Genomic DNA, 24,430 nt, shown 5'->3' with positions numbered 1-24,430 from the left:
CCTCCAAGTGAAGAAGATCCCCCTCATGTTGCACTTAAACATTTCCCCTTTCACCCTTAACCCATGACCTCTAGTTCTAAGTCTCACCCAACCTCAGTGGAAAAAGCCTGCTTCCATTTATCCTGTTTATACCCCTGATAGTTTTGTACATCTGTATCAAATCTCCCCTCAATCTCCCATATCCTGGGGAATAAAGTCTTAACTGATTGCACCTTTCCCTATAACACAGGTCCTCAAGACCTGACAACATACTTGTAAATTTTCTCTGCACTCTTTCAATCTTGTTGACATCTTTCCTGCAGGTAGGTGACCAAAACTAACAAAATACTCCAAATTAGACCTTGCAACATCTTACACAACTTCAGCATAACACCCAACCTCCTGCACTCAGTACTTTGATTTATGAAGGCCAATATACCAAAAGCTTTCTTTACAACCTCATCTACTTTTGACACCACTTTCAAGGAATTATGGCCTGTATTTGCAGGTCCCTCTGTTAATCGTGAAAGCCCTCCCCTGGCTGGTCCTCCCAAAGTGCAACACCTCACATTTGTCTGCATTCAATTCCTTCAGCCATTTTCAAACTATTTTTTTTGCTGGTCCAGATCCTGCTGCAAGCTCTGAGTCTTCCTCACTGTCCACTACACTCTCAGTCTTGGTGTCATCTGCAAACCTGCTGATCCAATTCACCACACTAACCTCCTGATCGTTCATATAGATGACAAACAACAATGGATGCAGCACAAATCCCACGGTCACGTCTCCAGTCAGAGAGGTAACCATCTTCTACCACTCTCTGCCTTCTGCCACAAAGCCAATGTCCAATCCAAAGGCATTGCTAATGTCCTTAGAGACAGCATCCACTGCCTGGCCTTCTTCAAAAAACTCTAGGATTGGTTCGACATGACTTACCCTGCACGAAGCCATGCTGACTCTCCCTAATCAGTCCATGCCTATCCAAATACTCGTATAGCCAGTCCCTTAGAACAGCCTCCAGTCACATTCCCATTACTGATGTCGCACTTGCTGGCCTATAATTTCCTGGCTTATTCTTAAGAGATTTTTCTTAAACAACAGAACATGAGCTATGCTCCAATCGTCCAGCACCTCACCTGAGGCTAAAGAAGTTTTAATTATCTCTGCTAGGGCCCAGCAACTTCTGCGGCTGCCTCCCACAGGGTGCGAAGGAACACCTTGTTACCCACCCTAATTTGCCTCAAGATAACAAACATCTCTTCCTCTGTAGCCTGTACAGGGTACGTGAGCTCTCAACTGCATTTCCTCACTTCGATAGACTCTGCCCATCTCCCAAGTAATACAGATGCAAAAGATCTCCTCTATCTTTTTCAGCTGCTCGCACAGATTACCACTCTGATCTTCCAATGTTGACTCTTGCTATCCGTATCTGAAAAACCCCTTAGGATTCTCCTTCACTTTGCCTGCTAGTGTCTTACAGTTCGTACACCCCACAAGTACCTCTTTTGTTCCTACCTGCCTATACCTGCTATGCACCTTGTTTTTTTAACCAGGGCCTCAATTTCTCTTGAAAGCCAAGATTTCCTACACCTCAAACACAAGGAAATCGGCAGATGCTGGAAATTCAAACAACACACACAAAATGCTGGTGGAACACAGCAGGCCAGGCAGCATCTATAGGGAGAAGCGCTGTCGACGTTTCGAGCCGAGACCCTTCGTCAGAATTTCCTAAACCTGTTATCCTTTCCTTTGACAGGAACATACAAACTGTACTCTCAAAATTTCTCTTTTGAAGGCCTCCCGCTTACCAAGTAGAGCATCGCCAGAAAACAGCCCGTCCCAGTCCACACTTGCCAGATCCTTTCTGATACCGTCAAAATTCGCCTTTCTGCTTAGAATCTCAACCTGAACACCAGACCAATTCTTTTCCATGATTACCTTGAAATTAATGGTATTATGATCACTGGATGCAGAGTGTTCCCCTACACAAACTTCTGTCACCTGCCATGCCTCATTCCCTAATAGCTGACCCAGAATCATCAAGTCAAGTCAAGTCACTTTTTATTGTCATTTTGACCATAACTGCTGGTACAGTACATAGTGAAAATGAGACAACATTTTTCAGGACCATGGTGCTCCATGAAACAGTACAAAACTACACTGAAACTAGGAGAAAACAACACAGAAAAGAAACTACACTAGACTACAGATCTACCCAGGACTGCATAAAGTGCACAAAACAGTGCAGGCATTACAATAAATAATAAACAAGACGATAGGCAAATTGGTGTCAGTCCACGCTCTGGGTACTGAGGAGTCTGACGGCTTGGGGAAGAAACTTACATAGTCTGGTCGTGAGAGCCCGAATGCTTCAGTGCCTTTTCCCAAATGGCAGGAGAGAGATGAGTTTGTATGAGGGGTGCATGGGGTCCTTCATAATGCTGTTTCCTTTGCGGATGCAGCGTGTAGTGTAAATGTCTGTAATGGCGGGAAGAGAGATCCCAATGATCTTCTCAGCTGACCTCACTATCTACTGCAGGGTCTTGCGATCCGAGATGGTGCAATTTCCGAACGAGGCAGTGATGCAGCTGCTCAGGATGCTCTCAATACAACCCCTGTAGAATGTGATGAGGATGGGGGGTGGGAGATGGACTTTCCTCAGCCTTCACAGAAAGTAGAGACACTGCTGGGCTTTCTTGGCTATGGAGCTGGTGCTGAGGGACCGGGTGAGATTCTCCGCCAGGTGAACACCAAGAAATTTGGTGCTCTTAACGATCTGTACCGAGGAGGTGTCGATGTTCAGCAGGGAGTGGTCGCTCTGTGCCCTCCTGAAGTCAACAACCATCTCTTTTGTTTTGTTCACATTAAGAGACAGATTGTTGGCTCTGCACCAGTTCGTTAGCCGTTGCACCTCCTCTCTGTAAGCTGACTCGTCGTTCTTGCTGATGAGACCTACGACGGTCGTTTCATCGGCGAACTTGATGATGTGGTTCGAGCTGTGTGTTGTAGCATAGTCGTGAGTCAGCAGAGTGAACAGCAGTGAACTGAGCACACAACCCTGGGGAGCCCCCGTACTCAGTGTGATGGTGTTGGAGATGCTGCTCCCGATCTGGACTAACTGAGGTCTCCCAATCAGGAAGTCTAGGATCCAGTTGCAGAGGGAGGTGTTCAGGCCCAGTAGGCTCAGCTTTCCAATCAGTTTCTGAGTGATGATTGTGTTGAATGCTGAACTGGTCTATGAACAGCTTTCGAACGTACGTGTCTTTTTTGTCCAGGTGGAGGGTGATGGCAATGGTGTCGTCTGTTGAACGGTTGGGACGGTACGCAAACTGCAGGGGGTCCAGTGAGGGGGCCAGCAGGGTCTTGATATGCCTCATGACGAGCCTCTCGAAACACTTCATGATGATGGATGTGAGTGCAACGGGACGGTAGTCATTGAGACAGGACACTGAAGACTTCTTCAGCACGGGGACGATGGTGGCAGCCTTGAAGCACATTGGAATGGTGGCACTGCTCAGGGAGATGCTGAAGATGTCGGTGAGAACATTTGCTAGCTGGTCTGCACATCTTCTGAGCACTCTACCAGGGATGTTGTCTGGTCCAGCAGCCTTCCGTGGGTTGACCCTGCACAGGGTTCTTCTCACGTTAGCCACGGAGAGACACAGCACCCAGTCATTCGCAGGAGGGGTGGACTTCCTCACCAGAGAAAAATCCTACTCTCTCTGCTGGGATTCCTACGTACTGATTAAGCTGTTTTACAGTAAGGGAGTCCCAGTCAATATGTGGAAAGTTAAAATCACCTATCACAACCTTATGTTTCCTGCAACAGTCTGAGATCTGTCTACAAATTTGTTCCTCTAAATCCCTCCGACTGTTGGGAGGTCTATAATATAGCCCCACTAACGTGGTCATACCTTCCTTATTCCTCCATTTCACCTGCCAAGACGAGATCTCCAGTCTGTCCTGACTGAGCACAGCCGTGTCATTTTCCCCAACTAGTAATGCCACCCCTCCCGCTCTGTCATGTCTAGAATGCCAGAACACTGAGCTGCCAGTCCTGCCCGTCCTGTAACCAAGTCTCACCAATGGCCGCAATATCATGATTCCATGTATTGATCCATGACCTGAGCTCCTCTGCCTTTCCAACAATACTTCCTGCATTGAAATATCGGCAGCTGAGGACACCATGCTCAAACGTTTGATTCCTGACCTTGCATCTAGGGTTAATAACATGTCTCCATAACCTCTCCACTATCTGTTCTGGTACTCTGTTTCCCATCCCCCTGCAACTCTAGTTCAAACCGCACATTGCAGCATCTCACTAGTATATTGGTCCCCCTCCAGTTCAGATGCAAACTGTCCCCTACGTACAGGTCCCACCTTTCCTGGAAGAGAGCCCAAGGATCCAGAAATTTTATGCCCTCGTTCCGACGCCAACTCCTTAGCCACGTATTAAACTGTATAACCTTCCTAGTTCTGGCCTCACTAGCACGTGGCATTGATAGCAAACCTGAGGTCACAAGCCTGGAGGCCCTGCCCTTTGTGCATGGCATCAAATCAGTGGAAAGACATGACATAGGATTGAAAGATGTTGAATCCTTGTGGCTTGAGTTAAGAAAAGGCAATGGTAAAAGGACATTGATAGCAGTTAAATATAGGTCTCCCAATAGTGACTGGGAGGTGGATCACAGACGACTACAGGAAATAGAAAAGGTGTGTCAAAAGGGCAATGTTATGATAGTCATGGGAGATTTCAACATGCAGGTCGATTGGGGAAATCAGGTTGGTAACGGATCTCAAGAGAGTGGGTTTGTTGATGGCTTGAGAGATGGGTTTTTACAGCAGTTTGTCATTGAGCCTGCTATATGATCAGCTACACTGGATTGGGTGTTATATAATGAACTGGGGGTGATTAGGCAGCTTAAGGTAAAAAGAACCCCTAGGAACCAATGATCACAGTATGATTAAGTTCAACTTGAAATTTGATAGGGAGAAAGTAAAGCCTGATGTTGCAGTAATTCAGTGGAGTAAGGGAAATTACAGTGATATGAGCCAAAGTAAATTGGAGGAGCTGCTCGCAGGGAGCCAGCATTGGCTGATTGGTAGGAGCCAGTGAGTGGGAATAAAAGGATTCTTTTCCAGTTGGCTGCCAGTGACTAGTGGTGTTCCACAGGGGTCGGTGTTGAGATCACGCCTTTTTATGCTGTATATAAATTATTTAGATGATGGAATAGATGGTTTTGTTGCCAAGTCTGAAGATGATACGAAGATTGGTGGAGGGGCAGGTAGTGTTGAGGAAACAGGTAGGATGCTGAAGGACTGAGACAGATTAGGAGAATGGGCAAGAAAGTGGTAAATGAAATACAATGTTGGAAAATACACAGTCATGCACTTCGGTAGTTGAAATAAAAGTGCAGACTATTTTCTAAAGGGGGAGAAAATCCAAAAATCTGAGATGCAACGGGACTTGGGAGTCCTTGTGCAGAACACCCTGAAGGTTAACTTGCAGGTTGAGTCAGAGGTGAGGAATGCAAGTTCATTGTTAGCATTCATTTCAAGAGGGCTTGAAGACAAGAGCAAGGATGTGATGCTGAGAATTTATAAGTCACTGGTGAGGCCTCACCTTGAGTATTGTGAACAGTTTTGGGCTTCTCATCTCATAAGCGATGTGCTGGCATTGGAGAGGGTCCAGGAGATTCCAGGAATGAAAGAGTTATCATACAAGGAACGTTTGATGGCTCCGGGGCTGTACTCACTGGAATTCAGAAGGATGAGGGGGACCTCATTGAAACCTTTCGATTGTTGAAAGGCCGAGACAGAGTAGATGTGGAAAGGATGTTTCCCATGGCGGGAGAGTCTAGGACAAGAGGGCACAGCCTCAGAATAGAGGGGGGCCCTTTCAAAACAGAGATGCTGAGAAATTTCTTAAGTCAGAGGGTGGTGAATTTGTGGAATTTGTTACCACATACAGTTGTGGAGGCCAGGTCATTGGGTGTATTTAAAGCAGAGATTGATCAGTTCTTGACTGGACATGTCATCAAAGGTTATGGGGAGATGGCGGGAACTTGGGTTGAGGAGGGAAAAAAAAAGCCATGATTGAATGGCGGAGCAGACTCAGTGGGCCAAATGGCCTAACCCTGCTCCTATGTCTTATCGTCTTATGTTCTTTAACTTAGCACCTAACTCACTGAACTCCCTATGCAAAACCTCGTCACCCATTTTCCCTAGTTCATTGGTACTGATGTGGACCACAATCTCCGGTTGCTCACCCTAACACTTAAGGACGCCATGGACTCAATCTGAAATGTCCTTGACACTAGCGCTTCCCTTCTGTTCCTGACTCCATGGCTGAGACTCGCTCGCTGTGACATCCCCTGGCAGCTCATTCACCCCAACTGCATCGAAAGACCTTAAGACACAGGAGCAGAATGAAGCCATTTGGCCCATCAAGTCTGCTCTGCCAATCAATCATGGCTGATCCTTATTTACCATCTCCTCCTCTACCCCAGACTTCTCCGTGCAACCTTTGATGCCACAAGAACCTATCAACCTCTGCCTTAAATACACAGGTACTCTGCTCTGCAGCAGCTGACTATTCGCTTTCCCTCACATGACAGTCACACAGTATCTGCCTCCTGCTCCTACGTGGTGCCTACCACCCACCTCGATGAGGGGAAGGTCACTGAGCTAATCTCCACTGTTTCACGTGCTCTGCAAGATGCAGCCTGATGCAGCCTATGTAGTTACCAGGAAGGAAAACTCTCAAAGTCCGTACATCTCACACAAGAAACATACCATTAAATCTGGATGCATTCCCAGCGTAAGAGTTAAGTACGAACAGAGAAAAAAACATTCTGAAATCTAACATGGAGCCTGCGTCTCAGGTAGCTGAGGCTTCAGAGACAAACCCAGACCCGTCCATCACAAAACGGCACCTCCAACAGTACAGAACACAATCAAGCTCTCTCTCCTCCCTCCCGCTCTCTCAAACACTCCAACTCTCTCTCACACACACACTCACAGTCTCCCCCCCTCACTAGCACACAAACACTCTAGCCCTCTCTCTCACACACTCCGACTCTCTCTCACACACACACACTCACAGTCTCCCCCTCTCACTAGCACTCAAGCACACTGGCCCTCTCTCTCACACACTCCAACTCTCTCTCACACACACACACTCAGTCTCCCCCTCTCACTAGCACACACTCTAGCCCTCTGTCACACACTCTAACGCTCTCTCACACACACACACTCACAGTCTCCCCCCCTCACTAGAACACAAACACTCTAGACCTCTCTCTCACACACTCCAACTCTCTCTCACACACACACTCAGTCTCCCCCCCTCACTAGCACACAAACACTCTAGCCCTCTCTCTCACACACTTTCACTAGCACACAAACACTCTAGCCCTCTCTCTCACACACTTTCACTAGCACACAAACACTCTAGCCCTCTGTCACACACTCCGACTCTCTCACACACACACACACACTCAGTCTCCCCCTCTCACTAGCACACAAACACTCTAGCCCTCTGTCACACACTCCGACTCTCTCACACACACACACACACACTCAGTCTCCCCCTCTCACTAGCACACAAACACTCTAGCCCTCTCTCACACACTCTGACTCTCTCTCTCTCACACACACTCACAGTCTCCCCCTCTCACTAGCACACATACACTCTAGCCCTCTCTCACACACTCCGACTCTCTCTCTCAGACACAGTCTCCCCCCTCACTAGCACACAAACACTCTAGCCCTCTCTCTCACACACTCCAACTCTCTCTCTCTCTCACACACACACTCAGTCTCCCCCCTCACTAGCACACAAACACTCTAGCCCTCTCTCACACACTCTCACTAGCACACAAACACTCTAGCCCTCTCTCACACACTCTGACTCTCTCTCTCTCACACACACACTCAGTCTCCCCCCTCACTAGCACACAAACACTCTAGCCCTCTCTCACACACTCTCACTAGCACACAAACACTCTAGCCCTCTCTCTCACACACTCTGACTCTCTCTCTCTCACACACACTCACAGTCTCCCCCTCTCACTAGCACACATACACTCTAGCCCTCTCTCTCACACACTCTCACTAGCACACAAGCACTCTAGCCTTCTCTCTCACACACTCCGACTCTCTCTCACACACACACACTCACAGTCTCCCCCTCACTAGCACACAAACACTCTAGCCCTCTCTCCCACACACTCTCACTAGCACACAAACACTCTAGCCTTCTCTCTCACACACTCCGACTCTCTCTCTCACACACACACTCATAGTCTCCCCCCTCACTAGCACACAAGCACTCTAGCCCTCTCTCATGCACACTCACTCCCCCATCACACAAACACTCTAGCCTTCTCTCTCACACACACACACACTCACAGTCTCCCCCCTCACTAGCACACAAACACTCTAGCCCTCTCTCTCACACACTCCGACTCTCTCTCTCACACACACACACACACACACTCAGTCTTCCCCCTCACTAGCACACAAACACTCTGGCCCTCTCTCTCACACGCACTCACTCACAGTCTCCCCCCTCACTAGCACACAAACACTCTAGCCCTCTCTCTCACACACACACTCACAGTCTCCCCCCTCACTAGCACACAAACACTCTAGCCCTCTCTCTCACACACTCACTCACAGTCTCCCCCCTCACTAGCACACATACACTCTAGCCCTCTCTCTCACACACTCTCCCTCTCTGACACGCACTCTCTCTCACACTCACACTCTCCCTCACACCCTCTCTCACACACACTCTCCCTCACACTCTCTCTCTCAGACACACACTCTCCCTCTCTGACACACACACACTCTCCCTCTCTCTCTCACACACTCTCTCTCAGACACACACTCTCCCTCTCTGACACACACACTCTCTCTCACACACACACTCTCTCTGACACACTCTCTCACACACACACACTCTCCCTTTCTGACACACACTCTCTCTCACACTCACACTCTCCCTCTCTCACACACACTCTCCCTCTCTAACACACACTCTCTCTCTCACAGTCACACTCTCTCTCACACACGCACTCTCCCTCTCTGACACACACTCTCTCTCTCACACACACACTCTCTCTCTGACACACACACTCTCCCTCTCTGACACACACACTCTCTCTCACACACACACTCTCTCTCTGACACACACTCAGACACACACTCTCCCTCTCTGACACACACACTCTCCCTCTCTGACACACACACTCTCCCTCTCTGACACACACTCTCTCTCTCACACACTCTCCCTCTCTGACACGCACACTCTCTCTCACACACACACTCTCCCTCTCTGACACACCCTCTCTCGGACACACACACTCTCCCTCTCTGACACATACACTCTCCCTCACACACACACTCTGTCTCTCTCTCTGACACACACACTCTCTCTCACACACACAGTCTCCCTCTCTGACACACACACTCTCTCTCACACACTCACTCTCTCTCTGACACACACACTCTCTCTCTGACACACACACTCTCCCTCTCTGACACACACTCTCTCTCTCACACACTCTCCCTCTCTGACACGCACACTCTCTCTCACACACACACTCTCCCTCTCTGACACACCCTCTCTCTGACACACACACTCTCCCTCACACACACACTCTCTCTCTCTCTCTGACACACACACTCTCTCTCACACACACACTCTCTCTCTCTCTGACACACACTCTCTCTCACACACACTCTCCCTCTCTGACACCCACACTGTCCCTCTCTGACACACACTCTCTCTCTCTCTCTCTGACCCACACTCTCTCTCTCACACACTCTCCCTCTCTCTCTGACACACACACTCTCTCTCACACACACAGTCTCCCTCTCTGACACACACACTCTCTCTCCCACACACACTCTCCCTCTCTCACACACACTCTCCCTCTCTGACACACACTCTCTCTCTCTTTCTCACACACTCTCCCTCTCTCACACACACACTCTCCGTCTCTGACACACACTCTCCCTCTCTGACACACACACTCTCTCTCACACACTCACACTCTCTCTCTCTGACACACACACTCTCTCTCACACACACACTCTCCCTCTCTGACACACACTCTCTCTCTCGCACACACACACACTCCCTCCCCCTCTCATGCAACCACTCTCTTCCTCACACAAACACAGAGACATGCACAGAGAATCTGCTGATCTCCTCAGACCTTTCTCCATGTTTGAGACATAAGAAATAGGAGCAGGATTCGGCCGTCTGGCCCATCGAACCTGCTCCACGATTCAATAAGATCACGGCTGATCTGGCCACGGACTCATCTCCTCCTACCTGCCTTTTCCCCATAACCCTTAATTCCCCTACTGTGCAGAAATCTACCCAACCTTGTCTTAAATATATTTACTGAGGTAGCCTCCACTGCTTCGTTGGGCAGAGAATTCCACAAATTTACTACTCCCTGGGAAAAGCAGTTCCTCCTCATCTTCATCCTAAATCCACTCCCCCAAATCTTGAGGTTATGTCCCCTAGTTCCAGTCTTATCTACCAGTGGAAACAACTTTCCTGCCTCTATTTATTTATCTATCCCTTTCATAATTTTATTTAAAATCTCCTCTCATCCTTCTGAACTCCAGAGAGAGTACAGTCCCAGGCGACTCAATCTCTCCTCGTAATCTAACCCCCTGATCTCTGGAATCAAGCTGGTGAACCTCCTCTGCACAGCCTCTAAAGCCAGTATACCCATCCTCAAGTAAGGAGACCAGAACTGCACACAGTACTCCAGGTGCAGCTTCATCAGTACCCTGTACAGTTGCAGCATAACCTCTCTGCTCTTAAATTCAATCCCTCTAACAATGAATGCCAACATGCCATTTGCCTTCTTGATAGCCTGCTGCACCTGCAAACCCACCTTTTACAAATGGTGCACAAGCACTCCCAAGTCCTTCTGCACAGCAGATTGCTGCAATTTTTTAACCATTTAAATAATAATCTGGTATTTAATTTTTCCTTCTGAAGTCGACGACCTCGCATTTACCAAAATTGCACTCTGTTTGCAAGACTCCTGCCCACCCACTTAACCGATCAATATCTCTCTGCAGACTCTCCGTATCTTCTGCATACTTTAGTATCATCAGCAAACTTAGATACACTACACTCAGTCCCCTCTTCCAGATCGTTAATGAATATTGTGAACAGTTTCAGGCCCAGCACCGACCCCTGTGGCACCCCACACACCACTGATTGCCAGCCAGAGTATCCCAACTCTCTGCTTTCTATTAGTTATGCTGATACATCACCCCCAAATCTACAAATTCTTATCTGATGGAGGCCAGCTGAAAAGATGGAGATGTCTGGAGGCTGAGGGGGAGGTGGGGGGGATTCTCCAGGTCTGGGCCCAGGCAGCAGGTAAATGGATTAGATCGGATTGCACACATTTGGTAGAAAATCAGAAAGCAGAGCATATTTGAAATAAGAGATTGAACGTTGTTGTTTTGGGGATCCCCTTGCCTTTGAAAGTAAGTAATTTGAGGTTTATTGTCATCTGAATGTACAAATTTACAACCAAATAAATCAACATTCCTCTGGACCACATATCACACAGCACATAAAACAAAATATTACCATCAATAAGTTAATAAAATATAATTCAAAATGCATGCAGTGTGCATCCCAGGTAAACAGTAAACAGCTCGCTGTCCGAGTGACGAGACCACGGTGGCTGTATATTCATTCGTCTCACAGCCTGGGGGGAAAAGTTGTTACCCAGACCTGATGGTGGAACATAGAACAGTACAGCACATTACAGGCCCTTCGGCCCACAATGTTGTGCCGACCCTCAATCCCTGCCTCCCATATAACCCCCCACCTTAAAATCCTCCATATACCTGTCTAGTAGTCCCTTAAACTTCACTGGTGTATCTGCCTCCACTACTGACTCAGGCGGTGGAAGTAAGTCATTAGCAAGGTAACAGCACTTTACCTTTATTGGAAGGGGTTCTGTTGGCAGGGTAGAACAGGACAGTGATGGGGATATACTGGAGTCTTGCAACCTCCCTGCTGACAGATATAGAGGGAGGGCAGTGGAGTTCACCCGTTCCATGCCAGGGCACGGGTTCCATTCTCTCCAAAGCAACACAATAGTGCAGGAAGAGCAGGTCTGCAGAGGGGAACTGCCGCCCTTCATCCAGACCAGCCTTCTTGTTTATTCCTCTCCATAGACGCTGCCTGGCCTGCTGAGTTCCTCCAGCATTTTGTGCCTGTTGCTCTGGATTTCCAGCATCTGCAGAATCTCCATGGTACCTCTGGAGGTTGGAATGAGAAAGGATCTCATTCTTACTAGGCTCAAAAGGAGAATGTCCAAAGTTCAAAGGTAACTTATTATCAAAGTCCATATATATCACAATATATATCACCCTGGTTCAGGAGCCTGATGGTTGACGGGGGAATAACTGTTCTCGAACCTGGTGGTGTGGGTCCTGAGGCTCCTGTACCTCCTTCCTGATGGTTGAGGGGGAATAACTGTTCCTGAACCTGGTGGTGTGGGTCCTGAGGCTCCTGTACCTCCTACCTGATGGTTGAGGAGTAGTAACTGTTCCTGAACCTGGTGGTGTGGGTCCTGAGGCTCCTGTACCACCTACCTGATGTTTGAAGGGTAGTAACTGTTCCTGAACCTGGTGGTGTGGGTCCTGAGGCTCCTGTACCTCCTACCTGATGTTTGAAGGGTAGTAACTGTTCCTGAACCTGGTGGTGTGGGTCCTGAGGCTCCTGTACCTCCTACCTGATGGTTGAGGGGTGATCACTGTCCCTGAACCTAGTGGTGTGGGTACTGAGGCTCCTGTACCTCCTTCCTGATGGTTGAGGGGTGATAACTGTCCCTGAACCTGGTGGTGTGGGTCCTGAGGCTCCTGTACCTCCTTCCTGATGGTTGAGGGGTGATAACTGTCCCTGAACCTGGTGGTGTGGGTCCTGAGGCTCCTGTACCTCCTTCCTGATGGTTGAGGGGTGATCACTGTCCCTGAACCTGGTGGTGTGGGTCCTGAGGCTCCTGTACCTCCTTCCTGATGGTTGAGGGGTGATAACTGTCCCTGAACCTGGTGGTGTGGGTCCTGAGGCTCCTGTACCTCCTTCCTGATGATTGAAGGGTAGTAACTGTTCCTGAACCTGGTGGTGTGGGTCCTGAGGCTCCTGTACCTCCTACCTGATGGTTGAGGGGTGATCACTGTCCCTGAACCTGGTGGTGTGGGTCCTGAGGCTCCTGTACCTCCTTCCTGATGGTTGAGGGGTGATCACTGTCCCTGAACCTGGTGGTGTGGGTCCTGAGGCTCCTGTACCTCCTTCCTGATGGTTGAGGGGTGATCACTGTCCCTGAACCTGGTGGTGTGGGTCCTGAGGCTCCTGTACCTCCTTCCTGATGGTTGAAGGGTAGTAACTGATCCTGAACCTGGTGGTGTGGGTCCTGAGGCTCCTGTACCTCCTTCCTGATGGTTGAAGGGTAATAACTGTTCCTGAACCTGGTGGTGTGGGTCCTGAGGCTCCTGTACCTCCTTCCTGATGGTTGAGGGGGAATAACTGTTCCTGAACCTGGTGGTGTGGGTCCTGAGGCTCCTGTACCTCCTACCTGATGGTTGAGGAGTAGTAACTGTTCCTGAACCTGGTGGTGTGGGTCCTGAGGCTCCTGTACCTCCTACCTGATGTTTGAAGGGTAGTATCTGTTCCTGAACCTGGTGGTGTGGGTCCTGAGGCTCCTGTACCTCCTCCCTGATGGTTGAAGGGTAGTAACTGATCCTGAACCTGGTGGTGTGGGTCCTGAGGCTCCTGTACCTCCTTCCTGATGGTTGAAGGGTAGTAACTGATCCTGAACCTGGTGGTGTGGGTCCTGAGGCTCCTGTACCTCCTTCCTGATGGTTGAGGGGGAATAACTGTTCCTGAACCTGGTGGTGTGGGTCCTGAGGCTCCTGTACCTCCTCCCTGATGGCTGAAGGGTAGTAACTGATCCTGAACCTGGTGGTGTGGTTCCTGAGGCTCCTGTACCACTTTACTGATGGCAGCAGCACAAAGTGGTGTGGGTCGATGATGATGAGTGCTGCTTTCCTGTGACTGTGCTCCGTCTCGGTGTATTCGGTGGTGGGGAGGGCTTCGCCTGCGAGCTAGTGGGCCGTATCCACTACTTTCTGTAGGATTTTCAGTTCAGGGGCATTAGTGTTTCCATAGCAGACTGTGAACCCTCCCCTTGGCTGGGGTCATGGAGATATAGTTGGGAAACAGGCCATTCAGCCCATCCAGTCTGTACCATTCATCACCCATCCAGTTTGTTTTACATGCTGTGTGTGATATATGTATTGTAGGTGATTGGTGGTCCAGAGGAACATTATTTCATTTGGCTGTATGTCTGTACAGTCAGATGACAATAAACTTGAACTTCAATTTGCACTAAGCCTACCCCAACCCATTTAGTCTCTGTATCACCTCCTCTTGAATATACCAGTCTGGGAGTGGCCCAACGTGGATCACAGACTCAAACTGAGTTGGCATCTCAGGACAAGAGATCTCTTCACCGGCTGTAGGGCGAGGGGGGGGGTGCCTAACTCCAGAGAGCCTGAATTTAATGTGAGGGAGAAATTTCAAAGGAGATGTGAGGTGTTTTTTACACAGAGTGTGGAGGGTGCTTGGAATCTGCTGCCTGTGGTGACAGCAGCGACAACAGAGGAGTCCCAGAGTCAGGGTTCTTATCACTAACACATACCATGAAATACGTTGTTTTGTGGCAACAGTGCAATGCAAGTTAGAAAATATTACCATAAGTTACAGTAAGAATTAAAACTTCACAACACATAATCAGTGACAATAAACCTGATTCTGATTTGTGACAGCAGTATAGTGCACAGACATAAGCATCTAAAAATTATAAAAATAAATGGTTTGGCATGGATTAAGTGGGCTGAAGGGCCTCCTTCTGTGCTCAACTGTTCTGTTCTGTGAGAAGGGGGAAGGAGATACAACCCACTGGGCTGAATGTCCTGTTCCATTCTGTGAGATGGGGAAAGGAGATACAGGATTATGGGGAAACAGCTTGTTCTTTGAGACTTGTTGGGACATTGGAGAGGATGACGAAAGCCTAAGGAAGATGTCCCTTGGCTTAGATCCGTGTACGTGAAGATTGAGAAGGTGGTACTGGAGGGGCTTAGGACATGTGGAAGGTTACTGGATTGGAGTCCTGCCAGACCATGAAACCAAAGTACCAAAGAACAGAATTAGGCCATTTGGCCCATCGATACTGCTCCCCCATTCCACCATGGCTGATTTATTTTCCCTCTCAACCCCATTCTCCTGCCTTCTCCCGGTAACATTTGACATCCTTACTAATCAAGTACCCTACCAACCTCTGTTTTAAGTATACCCCCAATGACTTGGCCTCCACAGCCGGCTGTGGCACAGATTCATTAGTCTGCAGCTAAAGAAATTCCTCCTCTTCTCTGTTCTAAAGGGATGTTCTTCTGTTCTGAGGCTGTGCCCTCTGGTCCTGGACTCACCCACCATTGGAAATATCCTCTATCCGTGCCTTTAACCATTTAATTGGTTTCAATGAGATCCCCCTCCACCCCACCCCCATTCTTCTAATCTCTAGCGACTACAGGAACAGAGGCAGAAAAGGCGGCTCAAACGTTAACCCTTTTATTCCCAGAACTCCAACGCCAGCACATCCTTTCTCAGATGAGGGGCCCAAAACTGTTCAGAGTACCAAAGTGGACGGAAGACTTACCCCAGTACGACACTCATAGTAGGCAAGCCGGGATCTAGTCAGGATGAAGTATCGCTCCTTGTAGTTGGAGGGAGAGGTTCTGCGTTTCTGCTGAGAGCGCTTGATCAGGAACTCTTCCAGGATGGAGGTGGGTTCCATTCTAGTGGGGAGCGACCCTCCCCATTGAGAGGGAGAGGGGGTGAAGGAGGTCAGGACGCCACGTCGAGGTCACAGTGGCAGTATGTGGGTGCGTGCTCGTTGCGATCTCAGAGGTTTCAGGAAAGAACGCTGCATAGACTTCGGTGTCTGATAAAGGCAATGCGAGAAACCACATCCTTTGGATCAGCCTTTGCAAAACACTGCAAGCGAAAGCACACGGCAGCTGAGACCTGGATGGTTCTCACTCCATCGTCTCTGAACAAGTAACTAACCCCATCTGCCCCTCTTTCCCCACGAATGAGGGGATATCACTGCTCCAGAGGGCACAGCCACGGTGATGTTGTATTGTCTGAGAACCAGTATTGAGGGAAGGGCAACTGAGGGAGCACAATGTCGTGGGAGGGCAGTACTGAGGGAGCACAATGTCATGGGAGGGCAACACAGAAGGAGCCCAGCAGTTTGGGAGGGTTATACTGAGGGAGTACAATGTCATGGGAGGGCAATACTGAGGGAGACAGTAGTTTGGGAGGGCAACACAGAGGGAGCCCAGCAGTTTGAGAGGGCAATACTGAGGGAGCACAACGTCGTGGGAGGGCAATACTGAGGGAGCACAACGTCGTGGGAGGGCAATACTAAGGGAGCCCAGCAGTTTGGGAGGGCAATACTGAGGGAGCACAACATCGTGGGAGGGCAACACAGAAGGAGCCCAGCAGTTTGGGAGGGCAATACTGAGGGAGCACAACTTAATGGGAGGGCAACACAGAAGGAGCCCAGCAGTTTGGGAGGGTAATACTGAGAGAGCACAACATCATGGGAGGGCAAAACTGAGGGAGACAGTAGTTTGGGAGGGCAACACAAAAGGAGCCCAGCAGTTTGGGAGGGTAATACTGAGAGAACACAATGTCATGGGAGGGCAATACTGAGGGAGACAGTAGTTTGGGAGGGCAAAAGTGAGGGAGAGCCATGCTGCGGGAGAAGCAGAGATGGCTTCCATCATTAAGGACCCCCATCACCCAGGACATGCCCTCGCCTCTTTGCTGCCATCAGGGCGGATGTACAGGAGTCTGAAAACACACATTCAGTGTTTCAGGAACAGCTTCTTCCCCTCCGCCATCAGATTTCTGAATAGACAACGAACCCATATAGACTACCTCACTATTTTGCTCTCTTTTTACACTACTTAGTTTATTTTTTATACATATTTCCTATTGTAAATCAGTTTTTATTAATATTATGTATTGTACTGCAAAACAACACACTTCACCACACTGATATTAAACCTGATTCTGATTCACATGAATGTGAGGAAAATGGAAGAATATGAACATTGTGTAGACGGAGTAGTTTAGTTAGCCGATCAATGACTAATTTAATTGGTTGAAGACCACACAGTGGGCTGTGCGGTACCACTCTACCTGTAGTGCTGGCGGGCCAGTGCCTTGGCCAAGTGCTGCCTCCTACTGGGGGGTGCTGTTTACTACCATGTAGAAAGCAGAGAATGCCCGGCCAAGGTGACAAACCTCCCCACCAACAGCTCTTCCATTTAGTCAGCGCTGGAATTGATGCACATGATGACAGGACCCGAAACCTTAAGAGAGATCACACTGAGCCTGCATTATTCACATCCACACAAAATAAGACCATCAAACCATGAGACATTTGGTCCATTGAGCCTGCTTCACCAATCAATCACGTCGATCCTTCTTTGCCATCCTCAGTCCCACTCCCGGCCTTCTCCCCATAGCCCTTTATGCCCTGTCCAATCAAGGATCTACCACGCTCTGCCTTACACCCAGCGACCTGGCTTCTGCAGCCTCCCGTGCAACGAATTCCACAATTCTGGCTAAAGAAATGCTTTAGGAACTTCAAAATGCTAGAGGAACTTATAAGGTCAGGCAGCATCTGTGGAGAGGAATAAACAGTCGATGCTTCAGGCCAAATCCCTTCATCAGGACTGAAATGGAAGGGAGAGAAACCAGAATAAGTGGTGGAAGTGGGGGAGGAGGACATGCTGGCAGGCGGTGGGGAGACCGGGTGACAGGAAAGGGAGGTGGGTGAGGGATGGGGGCGAAGTCAGAAGCTGGCAGGTGATAGGTGGAAGAGGTAAAGGGCTAAAGGAGGAATGGAAGATAGGATGATGGAAGAAAGATGAGGAGGAGGGACACCAGAGGGAGATGATGAGCAGGTGAGGAGGTGGTGAGAGGGTATCCAGAATGGGGAATGGAATAAGAGCGAAGGGAAAGGCTAAGAGATTTCTGGATGTTAGAGGAATTGATGTTCACACCAAGATGAATATGAGTTGTTGCTCCTTGAACCTGATTTTGGCCTCATCACAGCAGTAGAGACAACCAACACAACACAGGACTCTCAACACAGGAGCCCCTCAGGGCTGTGTACTACATCCCCTCCTTTACTGCCTGTATACCCATGATTGTGTCACCACTCACAGCTCTAATGTGATAATTAAATTTGCTGATGACACTACATTGATTGGCCTAATCTCAAACAATAACGAGGTGGCCTACAGGGAAGAAGTCATCTCTCTGACACAGTGGTGTCAAGAAAACAACCCCTCCCTCAATGTTGCAACAACAAAGGAGCTGGTTGTGGATTACAGGAGGAACAGAGACAGGCTAACCCTCATTGATGTCAATGATTCTGGGGTTGAGGGGGTAAACAGCTTCAAGTTCCTCAGCATCCACATCACCGAGGACCTCACGTGGTCTGTGCACACCAGCTGTGTGGTGAAAAAGGCACAACAGCACCTCTTTCACCTCAGATGGTTGAGGAAGTTTAGTATGGGCCCCCAAATCCTAAGAACTTTTTACAAGGGCACAATTGAGAGCATCCTGACTGATGCATCACTGCTTGGTATGGGAACTGTACCTCCCTTAATCCACAGGACTCTACAGACAGTTGTGAATTTCCCATGATTCAGGACATTTACAAGGACAGGTGTGTAAAAAGGGCCCGTAGGATCATCGGGGACCTCAACCACAATCTATTCCAGCTGCTGCCATCTGGGAAACGGTACCACAGTGTAAAAGCCAGGACCAACCGGCTCCAGGACAGCTTCTTCCACCAGGCCATCAGATTGATGAACTCACACTGATTTGAGTGTACTCTATATTACATTGACTGTTGTATTTATTATAAATTACTATGGTTGCACATTGCACATTTGGATGGATACGTAATATACAGATTTTTACGCCTCATGTACAATTTTGAAGGATGCAAGAAATAAAGTCATTTCAATTCAACATGTTGGAATGGGTTGGGGAGTTGAGTTAAAATCCTGCTCACTGTGGCAGAGTGAAGGTGCCACATACTCTGAAAAGCAAGTTGGGTGAAGAGTCCATCTCCACAACAAAATACAAAGAGAAATCAGTTAATTAATCCACATCCCTAGATCCAACATCAAACGTTCCCTTGCTGCCCTGCACAGAGCACAACATCAGAGAAACAGCCCATTCGGTTCCATATCCAACTGGTATTCTGCCTAGCTCCATCAACATGAACCTGGTCCATATTCCAGACACATCCCATCCTTGAACGTATCCAGGATGGCATCGGTGAACCATGGCAATGTGCTGTGGGCTGCATGCAATACTTCTCAATATACTGTACCTCTTTTGAATTAGTCTCACTGCAATCTGCAACACGTAACTAAACAACGTATTTTTGAACCGGTTTAATGAAGTGTTAATTTCACAATCTTCTGAAGGACTTAACTCTCAGGTATGTAGGTTTGGCACGTTTGAGTGGACAAAGGCATATCACCGTGGCCAGAAAAAGAAGGAGGGATGCAGAGGAATAAAAATTCCCACTATTCAGCATCTTGTTAGCAAATGTGCAGTTGCTGAAGAACAAGATCGAGGATCTAAGGGCGAGATTGCTGTATCACAGCAAAACTGATTCACTCTGGCCACACCCCACAATTCTCAAGGAAATAGATGCACTGCTTTATTTTCCTCATAGCTACATTCAGGTGCAGGACCCAGGACAGATCCTCCAAAATGATAACTCCAAGGAATTTAAAGTTGCTGATCATGTCCACTTCTGACCCCTGATGAGGACTGGCTGATGGACCTCTGGTTTCCTCCTCCTGAAGTTAACAACCAGCTCCTCGATAGTTACATTGAGTAAGAGGTTTGCATTGGGGCATCACTCAGATTTTTAATCTCCCTTCTATATACTGATTCGTCACCACCTTTGATTTGACCAACAACAGTGGCGTCATCAGCAAATTTGAAAATGGCATTGGAGCTGTGCTTAGCCACACAGTCATCAGCATAAAGCGAGTTGAGGAGGGGGCTACGCACAAAGTTCTGTGGTGCACCCGTGCTGATGCAGATCATGGAAGAAATATTGTTGCCAATCCATACTGACTGGGGTCTACAAGTGAGGAAACCGAGGATCCAGTTACATAAGGAGGTATCGAGGACAAGGTCTTGAAGCTTATTGATTAGTTTAGATAGTGTTGAATGCCAAGCTGTAGCAGCGTCCATCGTCGCGGACCCCCACCACATTGGGCTTGCTCGCTTCTCACTGCTGCCATCAGGAAGAAGGTACAGGAGCCTCAGGTTCTACACCACCAGGTTCAGGAATAGTTATTACCCCTCAACCATTAGGCTCGTGAACCAGACAGGATAATTTCACTTGCCCATCTCTGAAATGCTCCCACAGACCATGTACCCATTATCAAGAATTCTTCATCTCATGTTCTTGATATTTATTCCTTGATTGTCCATTATTATTATTTCATTGTATTTCTTTTTTTTCCCTTTTGTCTTTGCAGTTTGTCTTTTGCACGTTGTTTTTTGTCCATCCTGTTCAGTACAGTCTTTCGTGGATTCTATTATGGCTCTTGGATTTACTGAGTATATGCCAAGAAAACAATTCTCAGGGTCACAGTTCATTCTACACTCTCACCACCCTCTGAGTAAAGAAAATCCTCCTCATGCTCCCCTTTAACATTTCACCTTTCCTCTTCAGCTCATGACCTCACCCAACCTCAGCAGAAAAGCCTGCTTGCATTTACCCTATCTATACCCCTCATGATTTTGGATATGCACCAGAATCACAACAGCAATACTGAATGCAGAGTCTTGGTTTGACCAATCTCTGGAGTGACTTTAAACCTCATTCTTGCAATCAGCACCCAGATCTGAGAAGACAGCTTTTGGCAAACTGGTCTTCATCAGTCAGGGCACTGAGTATAGCAGTTGAGAGGTTATGTTACAGTTGAGTAAGTCATTGGTGAGACAACAGTTTTGGTCACCCTGTTGTAGGAAAGAGGTTATTAGACCATCAGCCACAGAATTAAATGAGGAAGAATCTATTGCCTGGATGTTTGGGCCTGAGTTACAAGGAGGGGTCATGTAGACTAGGACTTTATTCCCTGGAAGGTAGGAGATTGAGGGGTGACCTGACAGAGGTATACGAGATCATGAGGGGCATAGCCAGGGTGAAAGCAAATAGTCTTTTCCCTAGGAAGGGATTGCAAACAACAAGAGGACTCAGATGAGAGGCAAGAGATTTAAAAGGGACATCGGGGCAGCTTCTTCACTCAGTGTGTGGTGTGCATTTCCAATAAGCTGCCAGGAAGAAAAGTTGGTAGTATATTTATTATCAAAGTACTGTAAATATATGTAACCATATTCAACCCTGAGATTCATTTTCTTGTGGGCATTTACAGAGCAAGCCTGGGCAGAGTAGCACACGGGATGTGTGGAGAGGCAATGAAGAGTATGATTGGCTTCAACCAGCCTGGCTATAGAGCCTTGGAATTCAGCTTTGAATGGGCTAAGGAGTTAAACTAATTCTTCAATAGGTTTGACAATTGCCCTCTTGTTTACACCCCCCTCAGCATAGCAGTCCAGGAGAGGCAACCAGTGCTCTCTCAGCACCAATGCCTCCCCTCCTCCTTCCAATTCAACATGTGGATGAACAACACAGGCTACCGCTGTCTACATCCCTTCCTTGCCTGCATCTACCATCCACACCTCCACATACCAACAGCTATTGTCCCACCTTCACCTCCCCCAGTCCCCACCTTCCACCAACGCCCCAGCCATCATGGGCTCACCTTCACTACTGAGCAGCTGAGAAGGGCTCTGGGAAACTCAGCCACAGCAAAGCATTGGGACCGGATGGTGTGAACCGCAGGGTCCTGAAGGGGAATGCTGAGCAGCTGTGTGGAGTTCTCCTGTGCATTTTCAATCTGGAAAGGGTCCTGTGTGGAAAATATCATGTGTGATCCCAGTCCCCAAGAAGGGCCAACCAAAAGTCTTGAATGACAACCATCCAGTGGACCAGACCTCACACATCATGAAGATCCAAGAGAGGCTGGTCCTGGCTCACCTCCAACCCTGGTCAGATCAGCCCTCAATCCCCTGCAGTTTGCCTACCAGGAGCACATTGGAGTCGACAATGCTGTCATCTACCTGCTGAACAGAGCCCATTCCCATTTCGATAAGCAGGGTGACACTGTGAGGATCGTGCTTTTGATTTCTCAAGTGCCTTCAATACCATACAGCCTTCATTGTTGGGGTAAAGCTCCATTCAGTGCAGACTGGCACTTCCACTCTGTCCTGGATAACGGACTACCTGACTGGCAGACCACTGTGTGTGCGGCTTCAGAGCTGTGTGTCAGACGTGGCTACAAGCAGCACTGGGGCCCCACGGGGGGACTGTATTAGCTCCCTTCCTGTTTGGCCTGTATACCTTGGACTTTAGGTACAACACTGAGTCACGTCACCTGCAGAAATTCTCTGACGACTCAGCAATAGTTGGTGTATGAAGGGAGGACGGGAGGGTGAATACAGGACCCTGGTGGAGGACTTTGTCAAATGGTGCAAGCTGAATCATCTGCAGCTCAACCACAGACAAAGGAGGTGGTGATGGACTTTAGGAAGACCAAGCCTGCACTGCTCCCTGTCACTATTGATGGTGAGGACCTGGGGTGCACCTGGATGACAGGCTTGAGTGGAGCACCAACACAGAGGCTGTGTACAAGGAGGGCCAGAGTCACCTCTACCTCCTGAGGAGACTGAGGTCCTTCGGAGAATGCAGGCCTCTCCTTCACGTGTTCAACCAGTCTCTTGTCGCCAGTATAATCTTCTGTGTGGTGGTGTGCTGGGGGAATGGCATCAACACAAATGCCAACAGGCTCAATAAACTGATTAGAAAGGCTGGCTCTATTATAGAAGTCAAACTGGGCACATTGGAGGCCGAGTTAGAACAAATTCCCCTATGGAAAATCCTGGCAATTCTGGACAATGTTTCTCACCCTCTGCTCATCACCTGCTGAAAGAGGAGCACTTTCAGTCATAGACTAAGGCAACTAACTCCAAAAAACGCTATATGATGTCATTCTTACCCTCGGCCATTAAGTTCTATGAGTCAATCTATAACCAGGGAAGTGATGACTGTTAGACTGTTTGTGGTCATTTATATTTTATTCTTTCTGTTTCTCTTCTAATATTTATATCTATGCTCTTGTAATGCTACTGTGACACTAATTTCCTTTGGGATTAATGAAGTATCTGCTTATCTAAATATAATAGATTTGATGAAAGATCGCACACAACAGGACGGACAAACAACCAAAGTGCAAAAAACAACAAGCTGCAAATACAAAAGAGAGAAAGCACAATAATAATAATAAATAAACAATATATTTCGAGAACAAGAGATGAAGAGTCCTTGAAAGTGAGTCCATAGGCTGTGGGAACAGTTCATTGCTGAAGTGAGTGAAGTTAAGCCACAGGATCAGGTTTGTTCTGTTGTCTTGTTGTTGTTGCCCTTGTTTTGTTCTGCTTAACACTGTAGACATGCTATGTCAATGCTGGAATTAGTGGCAACACTTGCTGGATGTCCCCAGCACATCTTCGGGTTGCATTGATTGTTAATGCAGACAGCACATTTCAATTCAAAATGCTGGAGGAACTCAGCAAGTCAGACAGCATCCATGGAGGGGAATAAACAGGAAACATTTCAGGCTGAGACCCCTCTCCATATATGCTGCTTGACCTGCAGAGTTCCTCCAGCATTTTGTGTGTGGCTCTGGATTTCCAGCATCGGCAGAATCTCTTGCGTTTGTGACACATTTCATGGTATGTTTATATGTACATGCAATAACCAACTCCAGCTGCTGGCCTTCACGTGTGGCTTAGCTAAGCCCAGGGTAACCATTTCTACTAAGAGAAAGGGCAAAGGGAACTACCTTTAAATTCGTCACTCTGGGAAGATGGAGCTCATGAGTCTCAGTTGGCACGTCATCTCGAAGGGAAACTGATCCCAAACTTCCACTGCTTTGTGGCGATACTAACTCATGAGGGCAGCTTTGGGAATAAACCCCAAGTGAAAAACTTGGAGCTGGAGTCTCAAAGGCAGTCTACATTGAGTTTAACACTGACAACTTTCAAGATGCCATGAGTGCCAAACTTGATCTGGACTTCCAGCAAGATAGCACCACTGACCAACAGCAACATCTTGCAAACAGTTTACAAAACAACTGCATACTCTTCTGCTAAAAA

General features: G+C 48.1%; 1 protein-coding gene across 3 annotated transcripts in view; it reads right to left on the bottom strand.

Moving 5' to 3' along the window:
• Positions 1-18,349, bottom strand: part of LOC132405705 (tyrosine-protein kinase ITK/TSK-like) — a 95,561-nt gene extending 77,212 nt beyond the window's left edge. Inside the window, exons 1-2 of one of the 3 annotated variants that reach the window (XM_059990733.1) lie at positions 17,303-18,349; positions 15,750-16,087 (exon numbers count right to left, since the gene is read on the bottom strand). In XM_059990733.1, the coding sequence (XP_059846716.1) occupies positions 15,750-15,887 (138 nt within the window). In that variant the 5' untranslated portion in view covers positions 15,888-16,087; positions 17,303-18,349. The remainder of the gene's footprint in view (positions 1-15,749; positions 16,088-17,302) is intronic. The other 2 variants (XM_059990734.1, XM_059990735.1) reach the window with 2 other exon arrangements.
• Between the last annotated feature and the right edge of the window lie 6,081 nt (positions 18,350-24,430).

This window comes from Hypanus sabinus, chromosome 15 (assembly GCF_030144855.1).
Source record: "Hypanus sabinus isolate sHypSab1 chromosome 15, sHypSab1.hap1, whole genome shotgun sequence".
In the NCBI taxonomy this organism is placed as follows: domain Eukaryota; kingdom Metazoa; phylum Chordata; class Chondrichthyes; order Myliobatiformes; family Dasyatidae; genus Hypanus; species Hypanus sabinus.
This window is presented reverse-complemented; position numbering and strand designations above follow the sequence as displayed.